Genomic DNA, 26,980 nt, shown 5'->3' on the forward strand with positions numbered 1-26,980 from the left:
CATGGCTGCCAGACAACCGGTCCTGGTATTTCCTGGCTTGGTTTCTCATTGAGCTGCATTGGGAAGTCTGGCTGAGTTAGAAGGGGATAGCCTGCAGAGGCTTCAGACTAGATATCAGGTTTTACATGTATCCCCAATGAAAAAAGTGCATACTTAAACAAATGTGCTTTTATTGGGGTATATCTACTTAACAGTGATTTGTTTCTTCACATGGGTAGTGGAGTGTCCCTTTAACATTGGCTTTACCTCGTTCCTAATTCCTACACGATAATCTCTCATTATTTCTTCCTTTCTTGCTGAATTGCAGATGACTTCATGTCTAAAATCATGCGCCTTACCACACTACTGTGCCATTTGAAAAGTTCTGTAACGTACTTTGCCAACACTAACCGCATTATTTACTAAACAGACTTTTCATGAAGGAAATTCAATTATAAGCCCTAATTGGAAAAATAAAATTCAAAGTCGGCTATGCATTTAGTTCAGTTAGTTTTAAATATGCCCTTCCATGGTCAATCCCCAGTTTAGTTAATAACCCTGACACTAACAATTGTCTCTTTTGCAGAGTATTTCAATTTTAAGGCACTGGTTCCCAACCCAGTCCTCAAGTACCCCCTAACAGTCCATGATTTAGGGATTACCCAGTTGTGTCCAAGGTGTTTTTAGAAAGAAATAAAGGGGGGAAAAAAACACTTTAAACACAAAAGGGTAATGCCTAAATCCTGGACTGGTAGGGGGTACTTGAGGACTTGGTTAGGAACCCCTGTTTTAAGGCACTGATATTTTGGGCTTTTTTATATTGTTGTCTTCCTATCTTTTGAAGGCTGTGGGCATGTGATCTTTCAACATTTCTATAAAAAACACAAATAAAAAAATCCATAACTAGCTGGTGGCACACTATATGATCAATCTAAAATGATATATACATCTTCTCACACATTGCTATGACAGCCAAAATAACAGCAGCACACACTCAAAGGTGTAAAAGAGTGTGGCAGGCAATTCTTTTGTATGATGATGGTCACAATACACAATGCATTGTTCAGAACCTAGAAACCAAGGACCCAATAAAGAACATAAAGTGATAATTAATTGGAATACGAGCAGCTTTATTTTTAATCAGTGTTTGCTTCATTGCAAAACTAGATTCTAAAGGGAACCCAGGAAGCTTGTTTTTTACGTTAAGATAATGATTAACACATGAAAAAATGTAAATGCGACATCTAAAGAAGGATCCGAGGAATGAGCTCTGGTGAACAGTAGGTGGATTCTTAACGGAACTGCAGGGGGCTGAGTCGGAGACCGATCACATCTTTGCCAATTTCTGTTACCTGATTAAATAGAGAAAGAGAAATATCAGAATGGCATTAGTTCATAATGAGCTAAAGATTTGCCCTGGAAACCTTAATATTGAAACCAATGATTTAATATGAGATACAATAACAGTGCTCCCAAGATCTCCCCAAAGTAAGATTACGTACAGTCGTGACTCTACAAATCTGTCCTTTGAATTCTGGGCTGTAGCAGGCACCACTGAGTGGACATTTCTCAACAGGCTTCCCTCGGTAGATGGGCCTGTACGAGGCCGCACAGATATCGAAGGGGTTGTGCATGTCGTAATTTAGCTGGCACGCATCAGTGAGGTTCTTCTCACAAGCAGACAGGATCTTGCGAGTCTGCTCAAGAAAACAAAGACAGTATTAGGAGAGGTGAAAGAATGCAAACACACACCAACCCTTGTAAGATTTGTTGCTTTACCTGTTGAGCCACCTCAGGCTTTGGCCCAAGCTCCAGGAGACGTCTGGCAAAGGCAGCAGCTGTTTTGAAGTTCTTGAGTTTGAAGAAGAGGTTGACTGCTGTTCTGAGAACCAGAATCATGTGAACGGGCTGTAGATTTGCATGAGTAAAGTAAGCAGCCATCTGCAGAGAATGATGATAATCTTAGTAATCCAAATACATTAAAACTAGCAGAGAAAATATAATTGTAACTTTAGGAAGCAAGAATTTGATGCCCCATTTCCACAAAGAAAATATGGGATCTTCTCAGCTTTCCTACCTCACAAATACGCTTTTGTTGATCCAAAGTGTCTTTGGGAAGTTTCTTGCGTTCGACCTCCATAGATAATCCTACAATGTACTCTCTGCAGATAGCAATCAGCTGCTGAGCCTGGGAACACGGAAAAGAGGCATGTTATACACCGAGCACAAACAGTTTCTGAAAGTAAACTGCCTACTGGGCTGGAAATCTCTTAAAAGCTGCCTGTTTTGATATAATTATGAAGACATTCAGAATTTCGGACATTCATGGGAATATTACACAGAAAACATTTAAGGCATTGGCATTTACTTAAAATTACTTTTTTTCAGAACAAATCAAATTACAAATCAATTTAATTTACATATCAATAAAAGGGTATTGATCTTTATTTGTGCAACGTCAAGAACTCATTGTTAAAAATTTACGGATCTGCAGTTTTCAGGTTTACTACAGACAGACCATGTTGACATTTCATTATTTCAATAAATTCAGCACATCTTAAACAATAAAATGCAGTAAGTGCTATAAAATCACTCATTCTCACATGACTCCTATATAAAACTTTGGACTTACATATCTATCAATTACAGACTTTCAGGACAGAATGATTGGACTATAATGTAACCCTCTGGCAAGTTAATGCTTTCTCTGTAGGAGTTATACAATTGGTGCCAATTATGTATTAAACCCTTCCCTTACCCCCCCTAAATATAGCAAACTCTTACCTTTACTTCAGTCTGCTGCTGCTTGCTTTGCCCTGATCTGCCTGCTTGTCTGACATAATCAGAAGTGGTGTTCTGAGCCAATCACAATTATTTTACATAGGAAAGCATTAGATTGGTTAAGACTGTCAAGGAGGCAGATCAGGGGCAGAGCCAGCACAAGCCAAATACAGCCCTGGCCAATCCACATCTCATAGAAATGCATTGAATCAATGCTTTTTTTTTATGAGGAAAGTTCAGTGTCTGCATGCAGAGGGTGGAGACACTGAATGGCAGTCACACTGTGCAGCACTGCCCCAGGAAGCACCTATAGCAGCCATCTGAGTGGCCTGTAAAGGTATCCCCAGGCTGCAATGTTTACTGCAAAAAGCCTGAAGGGGATGATTATGCTCTATAGAACAAATGCAATAAGCTTTAAATTCAGTTGATCTGCATTTGCACACAGTGGCGAATTCTGTTGAATCTGAGCATTCGGTTGATTATTTTCATAATTTGCCTCTGGATTTTATCCATTTGCCTGCATACGGACTGTCTGAAATCCAGACTCTATTCAAGGTAACTGAGGATGTGCTGCAAAATCTTGTGTGACCATAAACCCTGCAAACAAAGACGCATTCTGTAGTGCAAAGGCATTTTTAGTTTAGTGATTAACCATATTAAAATTCTATGTTGTAACCTGCTGGTTAATATCCTGAACAACTAGTATTGCAGTACTTGGCAGAGGTTTAAAAATAAATTCTAATTCAGCAGAACGGGAAGGAAAGATTTTTTTTAGTCATTCCCCAACTTTTTGAAAAAAAAAAAAAAAGGCAAAATGCTTACTTAATACGAAAGCATTCTTTTTTTTAAAAAAAAAAACAAAAAAACCTGAACAACAGATGCAATTCAGAAGGAACACAAAATATTCTTGTAAAGTGCAAAGGAAAAACAAATTTGAGACATTAGCAAGAACAGATGAGGGAACTCAGGAACAACTTACCTCTGATATCTCCTGCTTGTTGTCTACTACTAGGAGAGGCACACTCAAAAGGATGAGTCGGAACTTCTCCACTGCATCTTCAAACTTGCCAGATGTTGTGAGCTGGTAACAAACTTGCAAGCGCTGAATAAGGTCACTTAACTTCAGGCCTACAGCGGGAAGTCCATTCTTTAACCCAGCATCTTTCCTGGATATTAAGGTGGGACATGAGCAAAGGTGAACTGGAAGCTAAAGTAATTTATCTACTAACAGTAGCATTAGATGTTAGAATCATCTGCAGAAGCCTGGAGAAGCTTTGATTGCAAATTAAGAGTAGCAGAGACACCGCCAAGCTATCTATTCCTGAGAAGTCTCCATCATATTTTTACTTAGTATAGAAAACGCCTGGAGACCAAGGTTAAGAAGAGACTTCTTACCAATTGCGTTGAGGGTATCCGTACATAGCAGGAAGGCCAGGCAATGCTTGGTAAGTGCTACGGCCTCTGGAAAACGTCTGCAGGAAATGCTGCTTGAAGGGAGCAAAGTTCACCACGCCAACCTGATCATGGAGCAGCTATGACAAATGGTAGAAAGTTTGGTTAACCTCACAGAACTCAAGCTTTCGCTCTTGCTTGTATTAAAATAGGGTCATTTATAGGCAACTTACTCGCATTGCTGTTTCAAAAGATCCTGCGAGAATATGATCTACTGCTAGCTGAGAGTTATTGCACCAAGTCTGGGGAACAAATTTAAAAAGAAAAACAAGTATGAGTAGCAAACTTGTGCATTGTCAATATTCCAAGGTCCTAATGAATCCGAATACACAAAAAACTATAAACAGAAGTATTTGGATCGCCATGTTAAAAGCCACAATGATGTGTGATTGAGAATAGGAAAATACAGAAATGTGGGTCAATTTACACAGAAACCAGAACATCTGGCTCAGATAGAAGGGTTAGTTCTAAGGTCAAGATGTGTCAGGGAAGCAATCTTTGAGGATACTGAAGTTCTCCTTTTCCTGATACTATCTCAACACCAGTCGCTCTACTAGGTTTTTCTGTTAAATCTGTGTCATATTGTTTTATTTCTACTCTACAATGAAAAGGTCTTGGTATCATGTTGTCATTTTGAAAATATTTAAGGTAACTATTATATATAAAACATGAGTTAGAACAGTGTGGCCTGCATTATACAGTGAATTTATTTAGGGTAATGCAGTTGCACCTCCCTGACAAAATTACCTGGCCTGGACTGCTGCCTTTAGTTGGCGGTACAAAGAAGCCATCTTCTGCTGAGCCTGAAGGACCAGAGGGCACATCCTGGAGAGAGAAATTAGAGAAATGAAAGTTGCGAACAACATGTAGAACACGACAAATGTTCCTCTTGTGCCTGGGTTATGTTCAGTACACACTAAAAACAAAGTAAAAGCATTTAAGCAGCTAATCAGGCAGTGCTCAATTCTTTGGTCACTTTTACGGATCTGGTATAGTCTACAAGAAACATATACTATAACTATATTAACAATTTACTTCTATGTGCTGAACCAAAAATGCATGCTTTCATAGTATACTTGCTTAGTCCATTTTTATGCTAAATTTAAGATGACTTCAGTTCTCCACTGAAAGTTATCATAGTAGGTGTATTGTTCTATTATCAAGAAAGGGAGTTGGCTACATGTTTAAGATTTACAAATTAGGTAGATGTATGCTTACCAGCTCAGGAGGTAGTTCCAAATCTTCATCCACATCCCAGCCACCTCCTTCTCCTTGTCCTTTCACAGCTTCGTCTTGGAGGTTTTCATCAGCATCAACAAAGCCATCTGCAAGGGGTCAACAAAAATTTAGAATCTGGCAACTTTTGACTATCAGGTGTCGAGATATTGAGGGGAAAACTCACCTCCATCCAACTCCAGCTCTGCATCCTCACCCCAGCCTTCTCCTCCAACAGTATCCACATCAATATCAGCAGCCAGGGCTCCACCTTTAGCTGTGTAATGAGCACAAGGTTGATATTAGCCTTACTAATCAGTTATGCATTTGGGCTATGGAGAACTCAAGTTTCTGATAGTATGAAAATTACATCAATTTTTACCTTTGCTTGCAATGCTTCCTTCAAAGAAGCCCTTGGACATGGTCAACAATGGCCAGTTAGTGTCCAGTGGCATAATAGGAGGAGGGGGCATGAGTAACTTTGCATCTGGGTCAACTTCTGGAATCTAATAGGAGAAGAAATTAAAAAAAAGGAACCCAAAATGCAACTGTGCATTAATAGGGGTACATGGAAAAGTTGAACTAGATGGCACTACAAGGTTTTCACGGTATTTCAGCTACTATATTGTGGAAGTGACCTAAAGAGATTTTTAAAAACAAGTTGTTTTGTGGCAAGTGATCACAAAAGACATGTAGAAGACGGCATCTGACCCACACAGATAGGGGATATATCACAAACACATCAAAGTAATAAGCTTACAATTTCCTTTTCCAGGTCAAAAGTTTCCCGCAAGCTTTCTTCCTCATCGCTCACGCCATGGGTGGCAGCTGTAAGATATGCCAGCGACTCTGGAAAGACAATGACACTGGTGACTTAACGCAAAACTATCTAAATGGTGGCCCCCATGCAGCTCGTGGCTGTCAGACATTTTTTTTCCGTGTTGCCCACAGAAGTTGCATGTCAGAAGGCTGCCCATAATATAACCCTGCCTTCTGTTGGTGGTATTAATACAGGAACAGTGACAGGTCCATTTGAGAATGGTGTTAATCAAATGGGCAGATGAAGGAAATAAGGAGTTTGGTAGCACTAGCTTAAAGGAGCACAACTTAAGAATAAATGGACCTATGAAACAAAATGTATGCCTTTTATTTCTATGCTAAATTCAGGTACATGGCATTGCTAAAACAGGCAAAATTAAATAGAAAAAAAAAATAATTCCCCACAAACTATTTAGATAGCACCCAGGCTATTCTGATTGGCTCCCGTATGTTAACTTCTTGGTTTAAGACTAAATCAAACAATTTCTGACAACGGATCAGGGTTAACCTGCTTTCCGCTCAGGCTGCCTAATATCAGAGAACTGTGACCACACTGGCAAGTGTCGTAGACTTCAATTCAAGAAGAGAGAGTGCAATGCAGAACAGAGAAGAGAGATAAACAATAGATTTTTCTTACTTTGGCCGCAGTTTTTCAAGATCCGAACACGCTCATCCACGTCTCCAAGGTACAGAGCGTTCTGGTACTGTCCACTCATGTCCTTGCGTATCTCAGCTATACAGCAAAGAAAGAAAAAAAAAAAAAGAAAGAAAGAAAATAAATAAATGAAAATGTACTTGGCTACTGACAATTATGGCAGAAAGTGCTGTCCCATGTGGATAGAAGACAAAACACGTTCTTATTGTTCACTAAGAAGTCAATGCAAAAGAAATTGGAAGCAACTATTAATTTCCAGAGAATTTAAAGGGACACTAGAGGCACTATAAATCCTTCCATTCAGTGTTAAGTTATTTTTAAAGTTTATAATGCTAAATAAAAGTCCCTAGAAGCCCACCCCCTCTGTCCTGCTTTGATTAACGAGGAAGCAATAGCCTGAGCAGCAATTGGCGGCTGTGATTGACAGAGTCTTAATTGACCACGTTCAGCCTAACACAGCTCCCATTGATAGTATGAATTACTATGTATGGAAGGACATATGTCATTTCTGCCCCAGCCATTCCTCCAGTAGGGCCCAGGGGGCTATGGGTGGGCACGGACCCTTATTTAGTGTTAAAATGATCAAAAACACTCCATCTCTTAATGGTGGGACAGTGCCAGAGGACTCCAGGCACAATAACCAGTTCAGTGAGATGAAATGGTTATAGAGCCTACAGTGTCCCTTAAAGTAATTGGTACGGTTATCCCTTGACACACTAGCCTTACGGTGTACTGGTGAAATGAATTTGGTTGCACATCCGATCACATGCCCTGACAAAATGCAGGTACAATGATCCGGCTGGCCATCTTCCCACTAGCCCCAGAAAAGTATTGGTGCAACGAACCAGGCTACCCATCCCACCACTAGCTCCAGCAGATTACTGTTGTAATTAGTCACCCACCCTGCTACTAGCCCTAGCAGGGGACATGTGCTATGTACCCAGTTACCATACTGCTACTAGCTCATGCAGTGGACTGTTGCCATGAACCCAGTTCCATCTTGCTACAAGCCCCAGCAGGGGACATATGCAGTGAACCTAGTTAACCATCCTGCCACTATTTACCAATTTTCATCATCTTGCGGAGTTTCTCGAGGTTGCCGGTGATGAGATAGAGAAAAGAGAGCTTGTCAAAGTTTTTGGTGCGCTGGTAACACATCTCCACGATCTGGTGGTTCCCCTGCAGCAGGGCCACCTCCCCAAGTTTCTCCCAGCAGTTCTTGTCATCCAGGGCTTTGGCAGCTTCCAGTGCAATCTGTTAGAATAGACAGTTATCAAGATGAACATCAAACTCTGAACACAACGCACGCAAACAGCTATTTGCAAACATGTCAAGACATGGCTTATAGACTAAAACAAACTGGATTTTCCGAGCAGCTGAAACCAACAACATCTGCAGAGCTCTCATTGGACAATATACTCATACACAGCAGACCTATGGAACCAGTAATAAAACCAGATACCTAGATTCAATGACCCAAAAGCATAACGGTTATAGACACAACCTGTAAATGTAGTGTAAACGTCTAAGACAGTAATAAAACTGTCCACTGTAAATAAATGGAGCATTTAAGAGTGGATTTGATGAGCAAACACTTACACTGCAGGCACCGATTTAAACCAGCCTTATATTTTAAACACATGATTATGTGCCCAATAATTAAATAATAAACTAGTTTTGAAACGTTAAAATTAAATCACACTATGCAATGCAACATATATCATCCACTATAAAAATAACAGTACTATGAGAAAGTATTTTCCTATTAAGTACAGACTTAAATTATTGTATAGTTTAGAGTCATATAGAACATTTTTTATTTTCTCTCGAGTCTACTTAAGCTTTTCCTCTTCTCATTTGTAGGAAATCGACTTCATGATAAATTCTCAGAAAAAAATGATTAAAACAGAAACAAGTTCCGAAGATGGTGGGTAACGGCACATGGCTTAGAGCAGATTCTTTCTTTAACAGACTTACTTCAATGTTCCCGCACTCAAGTGCCAAGCTGAAACGAGTCTTCTCGTCCTTGACAAAGTGCAGAGCCACCTCGGGATAACCTTTCTTTTGGAGATAAGCAATGATGGACTGGCCAACCAGCTTGGCATTTCTCACCATGTGCAGGACCTGGAGATGAAGCAGAAGAATTTGAATACTCGTGGTGGTGAGAAGAACAAGCATGGAAGGAGAAGAGTTACAATCAGCTAGGCAGCAGCAACAATAATATTAGGAGAATAGCAGATGGCATTTCATTACAAAGAACAAACAGATCTGTTTGCACATACCATCACAGAGTTACAACAGACACAAATCATACTTTTTTTTTTTAGTTTTTCCAAACACGTGGCAGTTTTGAAGTCATACAAGTAGAGCCACAGTTCTATAAGTTCACCAATAGAAGTGCAGAGGGACACTTACCTCGTCATACTTTCGGTTAATAAGCGCCAACTTGAATTTGAACTCTGTGGGGTCAATGGTGAGCACACGTGGGCGGCATTCTCGATCCAAGCAATATACATTGTTGCCCTTCACCCGAGTGATGTAAATGGGTAGATCCAGGGTACGGATGATGCCGTGATCTCTGCAAAGAAACCAGGTACAACATGACCCAAAAATACACTCAGGTCTGGAGTGTTTAAAGACATATCCTGCAATATTCCATTTTCATGCTCCACTATCCTGGGGAACAAAGCACAATGTCACCCCACATTTATACGGTCACCGTCATAGAATATTTTCCTTACATTTTAGGGTTTTCATCAACATAAAACAAATCCATACATAATGATCTTCTTTGGAAAAAAGCTGAACTAGAAAACATGTGTTTCCCGTTTGCCTGGCTTTTGCCCTATCAAGCACTGCAAGTGATGGGCACATGGATTCCCAGTTGTTATTATCAAGGACAGGCAAGAGAACAATTGTGCACTATGGTGACGCTTTTCGTCGTAAACTTCTGCGTGCGTGATTTGAACCTGTCCAGAGTGGCTCTAATCTATGTGAGTTTATCCAATTCTTTTTAAATCGACTTGGATGGAACATTCTACGCTACATTCGTTTTTTCTCCCCCCCTTCCTTTTGTAGCACTAGAAGCTCTATATTTCTAGTGATCAATAAAGGGTACTCTAATTATTTCATCTCTCCAATGAGGGGGAACTGGTTGAGGACTTTGTGTTGACATCCAAGGCCCAACACTTGTTTGTGCATATTAAGAGGGTGATAGATATCTGCATAAGTGTTGTAGCAGCTGAGGATTGATGAAACCTGTGTCACTTTATACAAGTGCCTTTTGTTTGCACAGAGCACTATTTAAAAGAACAATTGTGCTGTGGTTTTGGCTATCTGGGAGCAAGGAAGAAGATGGAGCCACGGATGTGGCGAGCAGGAAGTAAATACATCTCCCCTACTTTTTTCCTTTCCAGGTTTCAACACAAAGCAGACATTATTTGCTATAAAAAGGTATAGAAGAGCCCCATTTACAATGTTAATAGGAACTTACACTAGGCCAAACAGACTGGATGAAGCTTTAAAAAATATTTTATCGTACTGCAGCTCTAACTACCAGTAGAACCTGAAAGTTATGAGTGCATTCAAAAAGAATAAAAGAGAGGACTTTAAACTTGGCAAGACACACATGTGCATGGCAGGTTAACACAGATCCTTATTGAGCACATACCCAGTGGTCAGGGCATATTTTATGTGGTTGCTGGTTGTGTAGATGAAAACCCCACTCTCATCCCATGCCCCGCTCTTCACACGGATATTCTCATGGATGTTACAGAGAGACTCCAGCTTTCGGTTGCAGATCATGATGGCTGAACGAGAGAGAGAGAAAGAATGGTTATATGGTGAGTATTGGGTAAGAACGAGCTTCAAACTGGAAAGTCCACTCAGTAAAATGTGAACCGGAGGCAGTATAAGTGTTTTTATTTATTCTAAATTGGCCATTAGAATTTTAAATTCATAATACTTGAATAAATTTTGATTTTTTATATTGGGCTATTGGTTCCTGCTATATGGGTGTGTAGTCCTTAACTACACAATGCGCTGTTAAAGAGCCTATAAGAGTGGCTCCACACTTGTGAGTATAATACATATATTTTTTATACCAATACGGATTCCAGACTATATTGCACTATATATATTTCTGCTTGAGCTCTAGCCACAACGTGAGATACGTTTTTCGATACAAGAAGGGGAAAGGTCGCCTTTACGGACCTGAGAGCGTATATCCCTGAGCTTGGCTGTAAGCTCAGTAATATGTGAGTGGTTCCTTATATAGAGTTACAATTGTAATAATTTTATTTACAGTTTTGCACTATGAGCATTTAATCTCTCTTACAGAATAAGATTCCTATACCATTGACTCAGTGAATTTTGCAGGGAAGTGACAACTAAAGAGTTTGAACATACTACAAATTGTATGTAGCGCTACACCTTTTGCTATGTTTCGGAGGCTTACCATGTTTGGCCAGAAGAGCCACATGAGACATATCAGATGACCAGATGACATACTTCACTTTGGAGATTTTTACTGATGCCAAAGTTCTGTACAGAGGAGAAATGAGGAAAGATTTGGATTACAATTTAGCACCTTATCGAAGTACAAGTTGAATTACTATGACACACATTCTTCCCTTTTACTTTAGAAATTGATGTAGAAAAGCAGTCTATAACAAAGAGCTTAGAAAGGAGCTCACCCATCTCTTTGTACAGAATGATGCATTTCCCAACAGAACGTGCTCATCAAATCAACTGAAATTATCTTCTTTCATTTATAATTGCCCATTCCTTAGGTGAGGTCTTTACACTATAAAACGCAATCTTAGAGCTATTGTGAATTTCAAGCAGTGCCAAGGGTTATAGAGGACCATTGTGACCCAGTACCGTTTCTGCTGCACATCAAACAAAGTGATGGAATCTGCATCCCGAAGAAGAAGGTTTCCAGTTCCCGAGTAGAAGATCTCGTCACAGTTTGGTACTTGGACCTTTTTGGTGATCTCATTTTTCAGGTTCTTTATAAGAATCTGTAGTGCCAGGGGGAGAAGATGAGTCACCATGGGGCTGAACCAATTTAATGTGCAGACATTACAATAGCATGCCCGGTATTAAAAGGAGATCGTATAATATGCTAGGACAAAGTGTAAAGACATACAGTCGATGAAATCAATGCTCACCGAATGCATGCGATCCAGGACGGCAAATCTGTTTCGTGCCACCCATACAGCGGTTAGACCAGAAGAACGCTTTCCTTCAGGAGCTGCAGAGAAAAGACACAATTGCCATGAGTGTTAAAAACCGGAGAAGTCCATCTTTTCCTACAATATGTATGATAATAATAATATAAAAAAGGCTATTTACAGAATGATTTGCTATGTGATTCCATAATATCTCATGAAAGTACACCAGGAGACATTAAGACTGAGCAGCACACCATGCAGTATATAACTCTGACAAAATACATCGCCACATACAAATCAACTCATTTACACGTGGGGCAACAATGTGTATGGCAAAAACGGATCAGTTCATTTTTTTCCTTCAGCTATATCTATAAAACCTCAGCTCTAACAGATAGGTGTTCATTAATCCAGGCATCAATCCACATATGACAGCCTATTTAACCTTCCAATACAAGTCTGCATACACACCTACTGGTTTACTGTCATGGCACGTTTTAATACAAGCATGGAGCTCTTACCATCAGGATTTTGGGAGTCTGAATCCTTGGGAATGGTGTACAGATCATAAGTGCTGTTCTCAAGGTTGCTGGCTCTCTGCCAAAAAAAAATATCGGATATAAGAAGTCACCATAATAATTGATTTAAACTAGAAAAGCCTTGAAACAACAACATACTTTAATGAGCAGATGTCAGATAATACAGAATTTAGTAAGGTAGGCAAAGTAAATTCTGCAGTTGACAGGTCCAACTTCCTATAGGTAGCAGAACTATCAGACATAAAAATCTTTAACAAACGAGTAAAGGAGGATGAAATTGTATCACTTGCAGCTCCTGCTATAATTAACCACTAAAAAAAGAATATGTTAATTAAAAGAGTAGAACTGACTAGCTCTCCTGCCTCTGGTGGTGACTTGGGATATAACCCACAACACATCCAAGTCCTGCACTACTTAAACTAGACATATGTTTCACCGTGGAGATCTAGTGATTTCAATTTGGCAAATTGAGCGTTGCTTACCGTGCAAAGCAGGACAGCATTCTCAGCCGGATTATAAGACATGTTGAAAACAGGGAACTTGGAACCACTGTGAGTGGGAAAAAAAATAGCAAATTAAAGATGGAAACGTGCAAGTAACACAAAACAAGAACCAAACAGATCTTGATAAATATGATGCTTTTAGACATTACAACCATTTTATTCTCTAAACCAGTGGTTCTCAAACCAGTCCTCAAGACCCACCAACAGTCCAGGTTTTGTTAGTATCTCCATTGGAATGAAACCGGGAAATACATAGATCCTGGACTGTTGGTGGGCCATGAGGACTGATTTGAGAACCACTGCTCTAAACTCTTGTCTGTGGAACTGATGAGGGAATAATTGTTTGGGTGTGTCCAGACGAAATCTTCATCTGTCAAGGATTGAACAGAGAACAATGGTGGTAGGAGAATTTTAAGCATGTGTACCCAACGTCGCCTTCATCCTCCAGGTATATAAAGATGCCACAAATGACAGTGCCACTTTGTAGTTGCCCTTCCACATCTCCCAGATATCTAGGAACTGTACCTTCCTTCTGGACCTCTTGATTAGATCTCCCACCATGCAAAACTCAATAATCAGGCTCCACATGTAAATGATATCTTTCCACACCAATAACCTGCCTCACCTTCTCAGCTGCATAACAGCCACATCCTTTGAGCTGTTGAAGTCTAGCTGGCGGAGGAATCTGTCTTTTACGTAATACAAGATATTCCCATGCACAGCGTAAGCAGGACGCTCCCTCTCCAGCTTAAAAACGATCATACCGCCATCATGCCCTGGGTAGCAAAACAGGGGATATTAGTAAGAAAAACAAGAATCAATCTAATAACATGAGCCCATCAACAAAGGCCCAAGAGGCTTCAGTAACCAGAATGACTCCCAGCTTAGAAATATTCATTGAAAAATGTAAAAGATAAAAGGTCTGCATGTGTTCTATTTAAGCACTAAGAACGTAATGCCTCCCGTATCACAGTTATAGTGTTACATAGGTCAAAGCAAAGTGAGGCAGTGGGGGTTAATGATTCATTAACAGTTACACCACTTCAATGATGGGTTACCTTACTAGAATTTTTTTTTTTTTTTTTTTTTTTAACCATTTATACAACGAATCGGATGCGAGAGCTAATGTCACTAGGGGCAAGGACACTATAGAATTACAAATACAAATTTGTATTCGTAACGCTGTAGGGTTCGTTTAAGCAAACACATATGTCTAAGTTAACACTTTGGCGGATAAAAATAAAAATTACAATATGTGTTAAGATAAGAGAAAAGTTTAGCATATGACTGTGGTGTAGGAGTTACCTGCTGCAAAAAGATTGAGGTTGGGATGTGCTGCAAGAACCCAAAAACGATCATGATCTCTTCGGAAAGTTTGCACGCCAGTCCTGTAAGAATAAAGTGGTTATAGTGTAACACCCGCACCATTTCCTGGGATAGACCCACAGGCACCTCTACTACAGATGGATCATTACCTTTTAGACATGTCCCACACGCGAATGCTCTTGTCCTCTGAGTTGCTCAGAATCAGCTCCTGACGTGGGTGAAAGACAGCACAAGACACATTGTTGTAATGTCCACGACAAGTGTCCACTTCCCAAGCTTTGGATTCTGGTGTAGGAAAACAGAGGAGAGAAGTGAGATAAGAGGGCTGATGCCACGAGAGGACCGTTCACATCTCAACATGGGCTTTGAAAAGGCGATAGTGAACACAATACATCTGGAACACAAAGACAGAACAACATTATGTCTTGAATGTATGGTTATGTCGCAAGAAGGTATCCCATTATTATGGTACAGATATCTACTCCAACCAGCGGATACACTATTAGCAAAACATCAACCACTGCATTGACACTAAAGAATGGAGAAGTCTCTTTGTATCACCAAGTTCCTCGTTAAATATTAAACATTTTAGATATGTTGCATACTCAGCATTCTTACCTACTTAAAAGGGAGTACCAAAAAGGTATGATATCTACACCATCCATATTGTGGATTTTTACCATCTGACTATTTTCCATTGGTGATCAAATAGACTTTATGCAGTCAACACTAGCCCTACTATGGAATTAACCCTCATAAGATTGTTAAAATCTCCAAAACGTGGGTCTTCATTCCCCTTATAAATGTTGGACTTGTCTTGGGTTCTTGCCAATGAACTGCAAGGGAAACCATTATAACACAACGCCAGGGTAAGAGGCTAATTGTACCGTGTCTTGGCAAAAGAGACAATCCATGATGGAGGGTGCATATACTTCTCACACAAAAGATTTGTTAAGGTTTTTTGTTTTTTTTTTTAAAGTTTGCAAACACAAAGAGCAGAAGCAATAGCCTATGTCATCTGCACAAGTCATCTAGGCTTCAGGTAGCCGCAAATAAACTTGGGTAGACAAGCACAAAATATGGGTATATGGCTATAGGGTGGGATTGGATGAAAATAATTGACTTACGCATGCTGTATAAAAAATAAAAATAAATAACCATCTACACCACTGAAAAATGATTGTCTTTTTGCCTCTTATTACAGCTCTCTATATATATTTTTTCTTTTTAATAACCAAGCAGTTACTGGAAGGCTTAGTGGTATAACTCCCAGCTGTGCATAGTGAGGAAGGAGGGTAAAATATCACAGCAAATCACACAAACACACAACTGCCACCTAGAATACTGCTCCAAACACTGGGTGGAAACCAGGTCAGATAATACAAAGTCACTGCAGCCTGACACAGGGTCACTGGAGTTTTAATGGAATGTGGATTTTTTTTTTTATTTACAGAAGGAGCAGTGAAATCTCCTTACACTGGGGACTATAAAACGTAAAGAAAAAACTTTGCAAAGCACTTGAAATTTTTAAAGAGATCCACCCTTCCCTTTCCTGCAACCAAGGACCCACAACCACTGGTCCTATTTCCTTCTGAGACATGTCACAATCTGGCCTATGGGAGGCTGCTCTCATTGACAGTAAAGGTAACTGAAGAAATCATGTGGGGTTGTAGACCCCATACGTTCCACGGGTTGAACAAATAACGAATACTTCTTTATCTGTCTGAAGGAATTAAAACCACAAATAGAAAAACAGACGTCTATTGAATAAGGAATTGTATTTGAAGGATTAAAAGATGAAATGCTGAACAGCAGCTAGGGAATGGGCTCTCTCTCCAATCAGAAAACTGCAAAGAAATCAGTTTTCCTTGTTGCTGTGCCCAAGTCATCCTACAAGAATGAATACAAATGATTTTATCTGCTAGGAGGACAAATCACTGTGAATCAGTCTGAGGTCACATTACGGGTCAGTCAGTCACAGGGCAGGTTACGGAAGTAACAGACATTGTGAATATAACATACACAAAACATGGAACGTAACAGTCTGCAGGAAGAGTGAAATCAGTAGGAGTAATGAAGTCTGAGGGGATGGGTCACAGCATTCTGGATTGGCACTTTATGGAAAAGAACACAGAGGAGGTCATAATAAAAGCATAAGGTAGTCAAGTCTTACTAGGTATTCCCAGACTGCACTTCAGCTGTTGGGACTACAAGTCCCGCAAGCCTCTGAAGAACTAGTGAGGAGCGCAATCCAAGGAAGCTGGAGACCAAGCGTGATCTCGCCTAGCACACATTTATAATTCACTATAAAAAGGTATAAAGCCGTTTAGATTTTACGGTTAGAGGGAACTTCATTTTTCTATGAAAGGACTAATGATACTACAGAGCTCTGCACCCAAACACATGCTGCAATAGGCGTTAACACATGCGGGCACCTCTTGGCAGGTCTACTGGGAACTGGCCTGTACTTGGCAGAGTAACCTCTGAAAGATAAACAATGAAAAAAAAAACACATCACACAAAGGGGTTCTAACCCAATTCACGACACAATATGCTATTACCTAAATAGTTCCCACAAATATAAAAATCGGATTCAATACCAAGAGTGGTGTACAAGACAAACAAAACAAACAATAAAGTTACAAATAATACTCAACACAACATAAATTGTGGAGCATTCACAAGGAAATTACACATTGTAAGCTAAAATAGCCTATTTCTAAATTGCCCCTTTCTTTGTCAGTTCTCCACAATTCCCAGAATAAAACAACCAACAGACACAAGTGATGGCTGATGTGAACATGCATGTGTACAAGATATGTCTACTACACGCCATTGTGTATGTTACAGATATCTGCAGGTACCACGGCATCATAAAGCCTCATTTTGTATAAATCGCACATTCACAAAGAGTATAACAGTGAAAAGAAAAGCCCCCAAATGTACCGCTTTAAATTTTATATTAAACCACAGATCTCAATCTAGATTATGTAGATTTAAAGTCAGCATTATACATTTATTCTATTTTCAGTCAGTTCCTTTCCAAAGTACCATAGGCTACTACCTACTAATGAGGGCACTATACTGACACCTAGTAACACCAACAACTCATTACAGCCTCTCATTATAGACCTTGTCGTGCTGTTAGAAAGAGCATACATGTAAATGGTTGCTTACCATTCATTCGCCAGATTTTGACCTGCCTGTCATCTGCCCCAGACACTATGAGAGGCATGGTGGGATGGAAGGCAGCCCAATTCACACCACGGTCGTGCCCCTGTGGGGAGGTAAAAAAAAAAGTAAGCATGACAGATGCAAAGGTGTACTCAGTGACTGAACTTAAAAAAAAGATAAACGGGCAGCTCAGGGTAGTCTATAAACACAGAGCGGAAAATATTTGTTGGTCTTTAAGTAGTTCACATACACACAGATAAATACCTCTAGGACATGCTTGACGACAGCATCGGTGGTCCCAAATAGATCCACCCCTGTGATTCCACGAACGTCTGATTCCACTGCTCCTGGAGAGAGGTTCTTCTTTCTCAGGCCTTTCCACGAAGGGAGAAAACGTTAACACCAGAACAATTGCCATAAAAAAAAAAACCTGGGATTAATTTAGCAGTCTCACCTACTGCGACATAAGTACATTCTATACGGCTTATACAGAATGGAATGCCATGGATGTCTGCTGCATCACAGGTGTCCTTATAAATAAAGATCATTTAATCTACCCATGCATTAACCTAATCATATAAAAAAATGGCTCAAATGATGCAAGTAACGTGTAGTGAGAACACGCAAATAGGCTTTGTCACTTACATGGTTACATTTTGGGAATTCAAAGTGAATTTCAAATTTTAGACCGAAATAGCTTAACTGGAAATTATTTGAATTGAAGTTTTTTTTTCCCGATTAAGCAAGTTTGGCCTTAAATTTAAAATTCTCACTTTAATAAATAACTTTGTGGGTTTTATCAGAAATACGATTTCAGGAGAGTGGACTTTCAAATCACACCCGAGAGATAACTGTGGTTGATCCCTTTCGTAGAGAGCAGCAATTAAGATTAAGCTCATAGTGACCAAATGAAATCCAAGCCGATCATTCTACACTCTTCCCTTGAGATCCCGAGTGTGGAACATATGTGTCTTTCTAATGCTGCTCTAGGTCTACTCCTGGCGGAGATTTCATTCTAACACAGAGCAGACACCAGATGTGGATGATGTTTACAGATGCTGAGAATGGATGATGGATCCCATGGCAGTGGCACACATGGAAAATGTCTGTAACTGCGCAGATGAAGAGGGCAGGAAGGACACACAGAATGGACCAGCTTACTGTTGAAACTTGGAAGGGTGGAGTGGATATGGTCAGTGGATTAATACTCTGGTAACATTGCTAAGGCAGGCAGGAGTTAAGAGTTAGCATGACAGCCTGCAACATGCACAGTCTGCAGCGAGGGAATGGATTAGTTTGGGTGAATACAACATTAGCAGCGTAGATCGTGAGCAGTACTCTATAGAATACCAGGAATTTCTCCTGAAAAGACTAGTGACAGGAGCTCAGACAAAGTTAACATGATTTACATTTCTGGCCAAGAAGAAGGAACTATCTAACCATTAAACGAACAAAGCCCATCTCACTAACCATCATGGACACAGGATGAATATACACACATACTGCCAGTACGTGGAGAAAATGCACAGATCGAGAAAACGTCAGTATTTTCCTAACGTTATTGACTCCACTGACACCATGCAGCACCATACACAAGCTATATTCTGCAGAGTTAGATCACTAGAGGGTGGTGTTCTACAGCACTGTCATTATGGATTCAAAAACAAACGTAAAAGGCCCCTTTACTCCAGGAATGAATTCACAAAACCATGAATTACTGTTAACTGAAACCTGTTGTAAAATAAAGAGTATTTTAGCCAATTATACCAGAGATGGAGAATTGTTCAAACCATCTATTTTAGCCTAAAACTGAGATTCACAGTGCAGAGAACACTAGCACTCTAGAAAATAATGGATATGCCTTAATTATAGATAGATCTGTTAATAACTATTGGTAAAACCATGGTGTATGCTTGGTTTGTTCACCACTTTTTTTTACTCTTTTGTACAGAACTACCAGATCAATACTAATCAGATTTAAGGATTCTATAGAAAGTATACTTATATAAGCCACAATGACAGCCTTCGTTACAATACTTTTAACTAATTACACGATAAAGGGACAATCAATTATACAGATGTCGGGATACAGATGTAAAATCAGAATTCACATTCTTAAGCACCATATATAAATAGCCCAAATCAGCCTTTTATTTACTGGTAAATACTGGTTATTGTGAAACACAGGAATCTTTCAACCTAAAGTACTTTGGGAGGGGGTTCTTTAAAATTGGAATCGCTGAGAACGGACACGAGAATTGCAAAGTTTAAGCCAAAAACAAAAAAACAAACAAATGTACAGTTTTTACAATCTTTTGCTTTGGCCCAGTATAAGAAATTCGCTTGTCAATGTACTACAATTGCGTGGTTAAATTTGTCATCCAACTAAGAACCAGTTAAGATCCTGGCACATATATTGACTTTATTGACATAAACTGACTTTATTGTTAGTGTTTTTAGATTTCTGTAAGACCCTCTCTGACGTTACATGCAATTCACAATTGTTAAAGTAATTACACAGCATGCGTGCTTTTCAGAAAAATTACATCCAGAGGGACAGATGCCAGAAATAGTTTTAGAAGGTAACGAGGTTCCTCCAAGATAATGGAGGGGGCAGAGAATAAGGGAGAAGAGCAGAGATTCTGCCCCTCTCCCCGACACTCACGCCACAAGCAACTGGTCTTATCTGGCGTGTGCTTTAAAAAGTGCAGCCAATCCCACTCAAAACTGCATAGAAGAGAAATAAGGGGCACTCTGGGCCTAATTCATCAAATGGATGGATTTCAGAAAGCCTTCATTTGACAAAATAGCCTTTCACTGAGCAAAGAGACTTTTTTTCTTATTATAAATGACTCTTAAAAACTTTATACCACTGCAGATTACCGTAGTGGGGTGCTAGAGAGACTTCAGTAAAAGTTCCTTGCACTAAATGCTACAATAAACTTTATTAATACAAAAAGCTGCATTGCTTATGGTACTAGGATTGTCCCTTTAACCCCTGAAGGACCAAACTTCTGGAATAAAAGGGAATCATGACATGTCACACAAGCCAGAAGAAGTCTGTGTAACGGCCATGTTCTTTAATGGAAGGAGAGTATGCAGAGATGCAAGCCATGTGCTTTTCACATCCATGACACCCCTTTGGCAGAGTGCCACAATTGCGATCGGTGTGGTCACTTCTTTATAGAGAAATATCTGATTGGCTAAGATCATCCATCTGGATAATCTAACCTGAAGGATGAACAGCAGCTGTAAAAAGACCAGGACACCGCTGGATTAATGGAGTTTAGTTTTACTTTTTTTTAGATTACACAGGGGGAGGCCTATGCATATTTTGTACTTATAGTGTTCCTTTAAGAACCAAATTCCACAATGGAATGAACTAAATGCTGCAAAGCTGAATGGAATGCTTTCACTTGAGATAAACTGGACATTCTAAGCAGACATAGGAAAAAAAGAGTGTTTGAACTTAGAAAACAAGGTATTCTAAGAAAACAGTAAGTGCCAAGGGGATGCGACATTCACTCAATGATGCCAAGTGGAATTATAGAATTGTCTAATGAGCTAATAGTTCCTGTAAATAACAGGGAAGGGGTCTTGAATGGCGGTGGATTCCCTAATCCTTGTTCTCAGCTATTACAGTTTTGAGTAGGATAGCTTCACAGGAACCCCCTTGACCTGGGCAGCTCACCAGAAATATCCCAGACGCGCACAGTCTGGTCCAAGCTAGCAGAAACAACCAAATCCTCCGATGGGTGGAACTGAGCGCACATCACGTAATGGTTGTGACCGGTCAGGACACTGCAGGAAGAGAGAAAGAAGAAGAAAAAAAAACACAGAAAACAAAAACAAGTTTATTATACGTTATAACTTACAGAATGATTACAAAAGAGGAAAAAATAAATGCTCTGGCTAAATCATTTCACTCTCATAACACAAGGCGACTATAAAATGAAATAACACCCACCCCCACCAAACAAAATACAACACAGAACAGTAATCCAATAAGAAACTGACAATTTCAATACATAATCTCAATTTTGCAATTTAGTTTGAAATCACCCTCATTTGTAAATAACACATTGTACATAATTAGTATGTGACTTTACCAAACACAAGTACGGGACTGCCAGTTCCAGATGCGAATGGTCTGATCATCTGAAGCACTCAAAATCCAAGGATATTCCTAAAAAAAAATTTTAAAAAAATTGTCGGACAGAAGAGCAATCAAGAGTCAACTAAAGGAAAAAAAATACCACTAGTTCAGTAAAGGCATTTCCCACCCAAGAAACTTGAAGTCATTTTCCAACACTTGTGCTGTAAAAAGTGGCAAAATGTCAAGAAAGGTCTCCCAACATGTAGAATAAGGTCAGACAAGTACAGGAAAACCAGTACATATTACAGTGCAAGGAACAATATAGAACTGTCAAATAACTGGCCAGGGACAAGGGCAATACACTAAGTCAATAAATAAGACAAGGTCAGGGATGCAGACAACAGAGTAATCAAGACAAGCCAAGATCAATAACCAGGAATCAGAGTATAGAAAATAAATACATTTAAAAAAACAAAATGTTCTCTGATAACCAAACTGAATACCACAACCAGGCAATGAGCAGGTGCTTATAGGCCTGTGGGAGTTTCCTTAACAGCCAAGTCCCCAAAACATGAGTGGGCATCAACGATGACGTCACAAAATGAGCGTGGCTTACAGGGTCGGAGCATGGTGTCAGAAACGCTGGCAAAGGAGCCTGATGTGGTGCTCACTTGGGAAGGCCAGGGCACGAGTGGAGTGGCATAGCACAAGGGTTTGCAGTATTAAACAGAAGCATCTACAGACCTACATAAATATCACATAAAAAAAAAAAAAAAGTGTGCCCTCACAGCAGAACCACTCCCCTCCCCCTCAAACAACATGGGATGTACAACTTTATTAAATTGACTTTTACTTTTGTATAAATCTTAGCTTATTGTAATGATTTACAGTATAAAAAAAGGGTCAGTTTGCGTTACAATGCACCCAAGTGTACGCAGCGTCTGTTGTGAAACTTACATGATGGAAAAAGGTGGTGCGAATGTAATCCAAGTGTCCAAGGAGAGTGAATAGGCAGCGACGCAGCTTATAATTCCAGACCTGGCAAGAAGCAAGATGCTTTTAGAAAGTAAACATTTAAAATCAGTCCTTCCAAAGAATGCGGATTGCCTGCACTGACGCGCATTTATTTCTTAGATAATTTAAAACTGCCAATTCATGCATGCACATGTAATGTTGATTAGGTCACTCAATTATGCAGTTTTTATAAATTATTATAGTTATTATTTTTTATTTTAAACTCTGTTCGTTTTGCTCCACAAGCCAGTCAGTCATTCTGCACCTCCCAACGTAATGTATTTTTTTTCAAACTCTGTTCTATGCCACTGGATTTAGATTTGTCTCTTCTAGCAAGGCGGGAAGCAAACACTGGACATGTTATACACAGGGAGAGGACAGCCTGTGAGTATGGGCCTGGATCAGCTGTGCTTTATTCTATAGAGACACATTCCTTCCATGGACACAACATGGGTGCACAGGGGACCTACGTGAGTTTTCAAACTGTATTAAGAAGGTTTAATCACGTACAGTGGGATGGCGGCAGGGCACAACAAGCACAATAACCACTACAGCAGGCTACAGTCATGGGGATTATTATTTTGTGAGAGTACTTTTAATAAATATAAATACCTTATGGTGTAGGCAACCTTTAACTTTAGATGCATTTCCATAATGTATATACTTCTTAAAGGGACACTATAGTCACCTGAACAACTTTAGCTTAATGAAGCCGTTTTGGTGTATAGAACATGCCCCTGCAGCCTCACTGCTCAATCCTCTGCCATTTAGGAGTTAAATCCCTTTGTTTATGAACCCTAGTCACACCTCCCTGCATGTGACTTGCACAGCCTTCCCTAAACACTTCCTGTAAACAGAGCCCTATTTAGGCTTTCTTTATTGCAAGTTCTGTTTAATTAAGATTTTCTTATCCCCTGCTATGTTAATAGCTTGCTAGACCCTGCAAGAGCCTCCTGTAGGTGATTAAAGTTCAATTTAGAGATTGAGATACAATTATTTAAGGTAAATTACATCTGTTTGAAAGTTAAACCAGTTTTTTTTTCATGCAGGCTCTGTCAATCATAGCCAGGTGAGGTGTGGCTAGGGCTGCATAAACAGAAACAAAGTGATTTAACTCCTAAATGGCAGAGAATTGAGCAGTGAAATTGCAGGGGAATGATCTATACACTAAAACTGCTTTATTTAGCTAAAGTAATTTAGGAGACTATAGTGTTCCTTTAAGATTATTACCAGAATTATTTCCTTGAGTTTTCTGACTCTCCTCACCTTCTGCGTTATAATAACATGGATTTATATTGTTACCTACAAGTACCTGTAAGTATGTCCCCGATAAAGGGCTCTTTGTGTTTGAATTCAATGGCATTCAGAACTGTCAGATGCCAGCACACAATAATATCCTTTAAAAGTACTGTCTGAATCTACCAAAACAACTGAATTCCCCAGTTGATTCGGCGTCTTAACTGCCCTCACTGCATCACCTTGATTTTGTAATCATCTCCTCCAGAAACAAACAGCGGCTGCTGCTTGTGGAAATCAATACCACGGACAGGGCCTGAGAAACGAGACCAAGAAGACAAGGATTAGTAAAACACAAACATTTTCTTACACGAAAAACAAAACATAAGGATGCACACATATTTGCATTTACATGTGGATGGGGAAGCAATATTAAGTTACACTTCCCTTTCAGTGACGTGCTCATATTACATTTCCAATACATTTACATTTTCTCAAATATTGCCTAAATACATAGTTTATATGCTATATCAATAGCAACATTATCAATAGCAAATCAAGTGAAGATCAGCAAGCAATCTGTTTACCATCGTGTTCATCAAACTTGTCAATCAGTGTGCACATGCGGTAATCCCACAGCTGAATGACGCCGTTGTGCAGGCTGGTAAGGACCCATGGCCGCTTGGGGTGAAAGCTTAGGCCTAAGGGAGAGAGAAAGAGTTAACACAGATGAAAAGTAATCCACACAAATAATAAAGCAATACAGAAACGGTAGGCATGTCCAACCAACAAAGGTATATCACACAAGCTTCACGAGATTTATCTCATCAGTTAGAAAACGCTCAGTAAATCAGCAGAAAATTGATACATATTTTTTCTTGAAAAACACTCTACAGTAGTAATTCTACAGCTGTATGCACTGTAATTTTGTACATAAAACATCAATGGGGTTTTTACTTAGGAAAGTGAATTTCAAAAATAAGACCTCAGTATCTGATCTGAAAGGATAACTGACTTAGAGAAGGTTTCTAGTTTGGTTATTTTGGCCTTAAATGTGAAATTCAATTTGAATTCACCTTGAATGGTCACTTTGGTGAATAACCCTGTAAGAGACTGCAAGTATAGTAGATATAACATCTCCTAATCTGGAGCAAATGTATCAGAACAGCATACAAAAAAGTGAATTTATTGGTCATTTGGATTTTAATACATCATAACATGGCGATTGCACCAATCACACTACATCAAAAATCCTAGAGGTATAGAAGGTTTTACAGTAAAGGAGCATTTTGGGCACCATTACAAGTTCATTGGCATGTTATGGTGCAAATAGGTACAAAAGGCTTCGCTCTTGCCACTCAACTGTAATTGAGGTTTCACTTCGGACCGGAAGCCTCGGAACAGGGGCTCTGCGGACAGGCTGAGAACGTAAAATAATGCTCTCAGCAGCACCACATTTACAAAACGAAGTGAAAAATTTATGTGTATTTCACACTCCAGTATGTGAGTAAGGAGCTAATGATAAAATGAGAGCGTCACCTGATACTGCTCTCAGTGGCACCCGTCTGTTGGAAGCCTTGGACTGGAACAGAGGCTCAGGGGCAGAGTTGCCTAAAGCCTGACTGAAGACTTAGGGGTTAAATAAGTCCTTAATGGTTTAACCCATTAAAGTAAGCAAGCACCAGGTATCTCATTCTGATGAATGACAGACACTAGCAAACATGTCTGCTGATTTTGTATGTGCAAGTAATACATTGGTGCAGCACTAAATCCACAATGCACCAACTCTTCCATGCTAAAATATGTTCTTAATAGTCAGAAACCTTTCATCTCCACATTAATAAACAAGACAGCCTTAAAAAGTCAAAGTTTAAGAATAATGAACCCTCTTAAACAAACATTAGCAATGATCTATTATATCAAGTTCTGGACCTACCATACACACCCCGAGAAGCAGTTTCTGCCAGATACACACTACCTGACATCTGTGTGTTTCTCTCGCTCTCTCAGTCTCTCTCTCGCTCTCTCAGTCTCTCTCTCGCTCTCTCGGTCTCTCTCTCGCTCTCTCGGTCTCTCAGTCTCTCTCTGGCTCTCTCAGTCTCTCTCTGGCTCTCTCAGTCTCTCTCTGGCTCTCTCAGTCTCTCTCTGGCTCTCTCAGTCTCTCTCTGGCTCTCTCAGTCTCTCTCTGGCTCTCTCAGTCTCTCTCTGGCTCTCTCAGTCTCTCTCTGGCTCTCTCAGTCTCTCTCTGGCTCTCTCAGTCTCTCTCTGGCTCTCTCAGTCTCTCTCTGGCTCTCTCAGTCTCTCTCTGGCTCTCTCAGTCTCTCTCAGGCTCTCTCAGTCTCTCTCAGTCTCTCTCTCGCTCTCTCAGTCTCTCTCTCGCTCTCTCAGTCTCTCTCTCGCTCTCTCAGTCTCTCTCTCGCTCTCTCAGTCTCTCTCTCGCTCTCTCAGTCTCTCTCTCGCTCTCTCAGTCTCTCTCAGTCTTGCTCTCGCTCTCTCAGTCTCTCAGTCTCTCAGTCTTGCTCTCGCTCTCTCAGTCTCTCAGTCTCTCAGTCTCGCTCTCGCTCTCTCAGTCTCTCAGTCTCGCTCTCGCTCTCTCAGTCTCTCAGTCTCGCTCTCGCTCTCTCAGTCTCTCAGTCTCGCTCTCTCAGTCTCGCTCTCTCAGTCTCGCTCTCTCAGTCTCGCTCTCTCAGTCTGTCTCTCGCTCTCTCAGTCTGTCTCTCGCTCTCTCAGTCTGTCTGTCTGTCTCTCTCTCAGTGTAGGCCCAGGTGCAGTGAGTAGAGGTTGAGCAGGGCCCCGGGTTGGATGAAGGGCCCCCATTGAGCAGCCCCCCCAGTACTCCCGGTACCCCCCGGTCCGGTCACCTTTCACCCGGGCGGATTTGGTCTCGAACTTGGTCAGCATCTCCCGGCTTGTCTCTCTCCCTGCGGCTCACACGTCACCTTCTCTCCCGGAAGTGCCGCGTTGGACTCGGAATCCGTCAGCACGCATGCGCCGCGCAGGTCCTCCAGGACCAACGA

The 26,980-nt window shown here is 40.3% G+C and overlaps 1 protein-coding gene across 2 annotated transcripts; it reads right to left on the minus strand.

The window, feature by feature from the left end:
* Window positions 1-1,088: 1,088 nt before the first annotated feature.
* On the minus strand, window positions 1,089-26,965 carry COPA (COPI coat complex subunit alpha). 2 transcript variants are annotated; one of them, XM_063439441.1, is made up of 34 exons: window positions 26,825-26,965; window positions 24,551-24,664; window positions 24,206-24,279; window positions 22,671-22,751; window positions 21,727-21,803; window positions 21,309-21,418; window positions 17,882-17,991; window positions 17,621-17,720; window positions 16,879-16,926; window positions 14,593-14,728; window positions 14,423-14,505; window positions 13,743-13,893; window positions 13,097-13,163; window positions 12,597-12,672; window positions 12,073-12,155; window positions 11,783-11,922; window positions 11,358-11,443; window positions 10,572-10,710; window positions 9,317-9,479; window positions 8,879-9,025; window positions 7,966-8,155; window positions 6,884-6,979; window positions 6,188-6,276; window positions 5,810-5,933; window positions 5,615-5,704; window positions 5,431-5,537; window positions 4,960-5,037; window positions 4,386-4,454; window positions 4,156-4,292; window positions 3,740-3,926; window positions 2,057-2,167; window positions 1,759-1,920; window positions 1,482-1,676; window positions 1,089-1,331 (listed from the first exon to the last, which is right to left on the minus strand). In XM_063439441.1, the coding sequence occupies exons 1-34, from the start codon at window positions 26,862-26,864 to the stop codon at window positions 1,272-1,274; spliced, it is 3,720 nt and encodes a 1,239-aa protein (XP_063295511.1). In that variant the 5' UTR covers window positions 26,865-26,965; the 3' UTR covers window positions 1,089-1,271. The 2 variants fall into 2 exon arrangements, with proteins under 2 accessions (XP_063295511.1, XP_063295512.1); XM_063439442.1 differs by lacking the exon at window positions 16,879-16,926.
* Window positions 26,966-26,980: the final 15 nt, after the last annotated feature.

Source organism: Pelobates fuscus, chromosome 13 (assembly GCF_036172605.1).
Source record: "Pelobates fuscus isolate aPelFus1 chromosome 13, aPelFus1.pri, whole genome shotgun sequence".
Lineage (NCBI taxonomy): Eukaryota > Metazoa > Chordata > Amphibia > Anura > Pelobatidae > Pelobates > Pelobates fuscus.

Bases quoted from the DNA above. Each gene is read 5' to 3' on its own strand.
- COPA (XM_063439441.1), bottom strand. From the start codon at position 26,864: ATGCTGACCAAGTTCGAGACCAAATCCGCCCGGGTGAAAG. The intron at 13,894-14,422 runs GTAACTCCTACA...TTTGCTACCCAG, and splicing joins CCTCAATCTTTTTGCAGCAG to GGCATGATGGCGGTATGATC. The intron at 1,921-2,056 runs GTAGGAAAGCTG...CATTCTCTGCAG, and splicing joins AACAAAAGCGTATTTGTGAG to ATGGCTGCTTACTTTACTCA.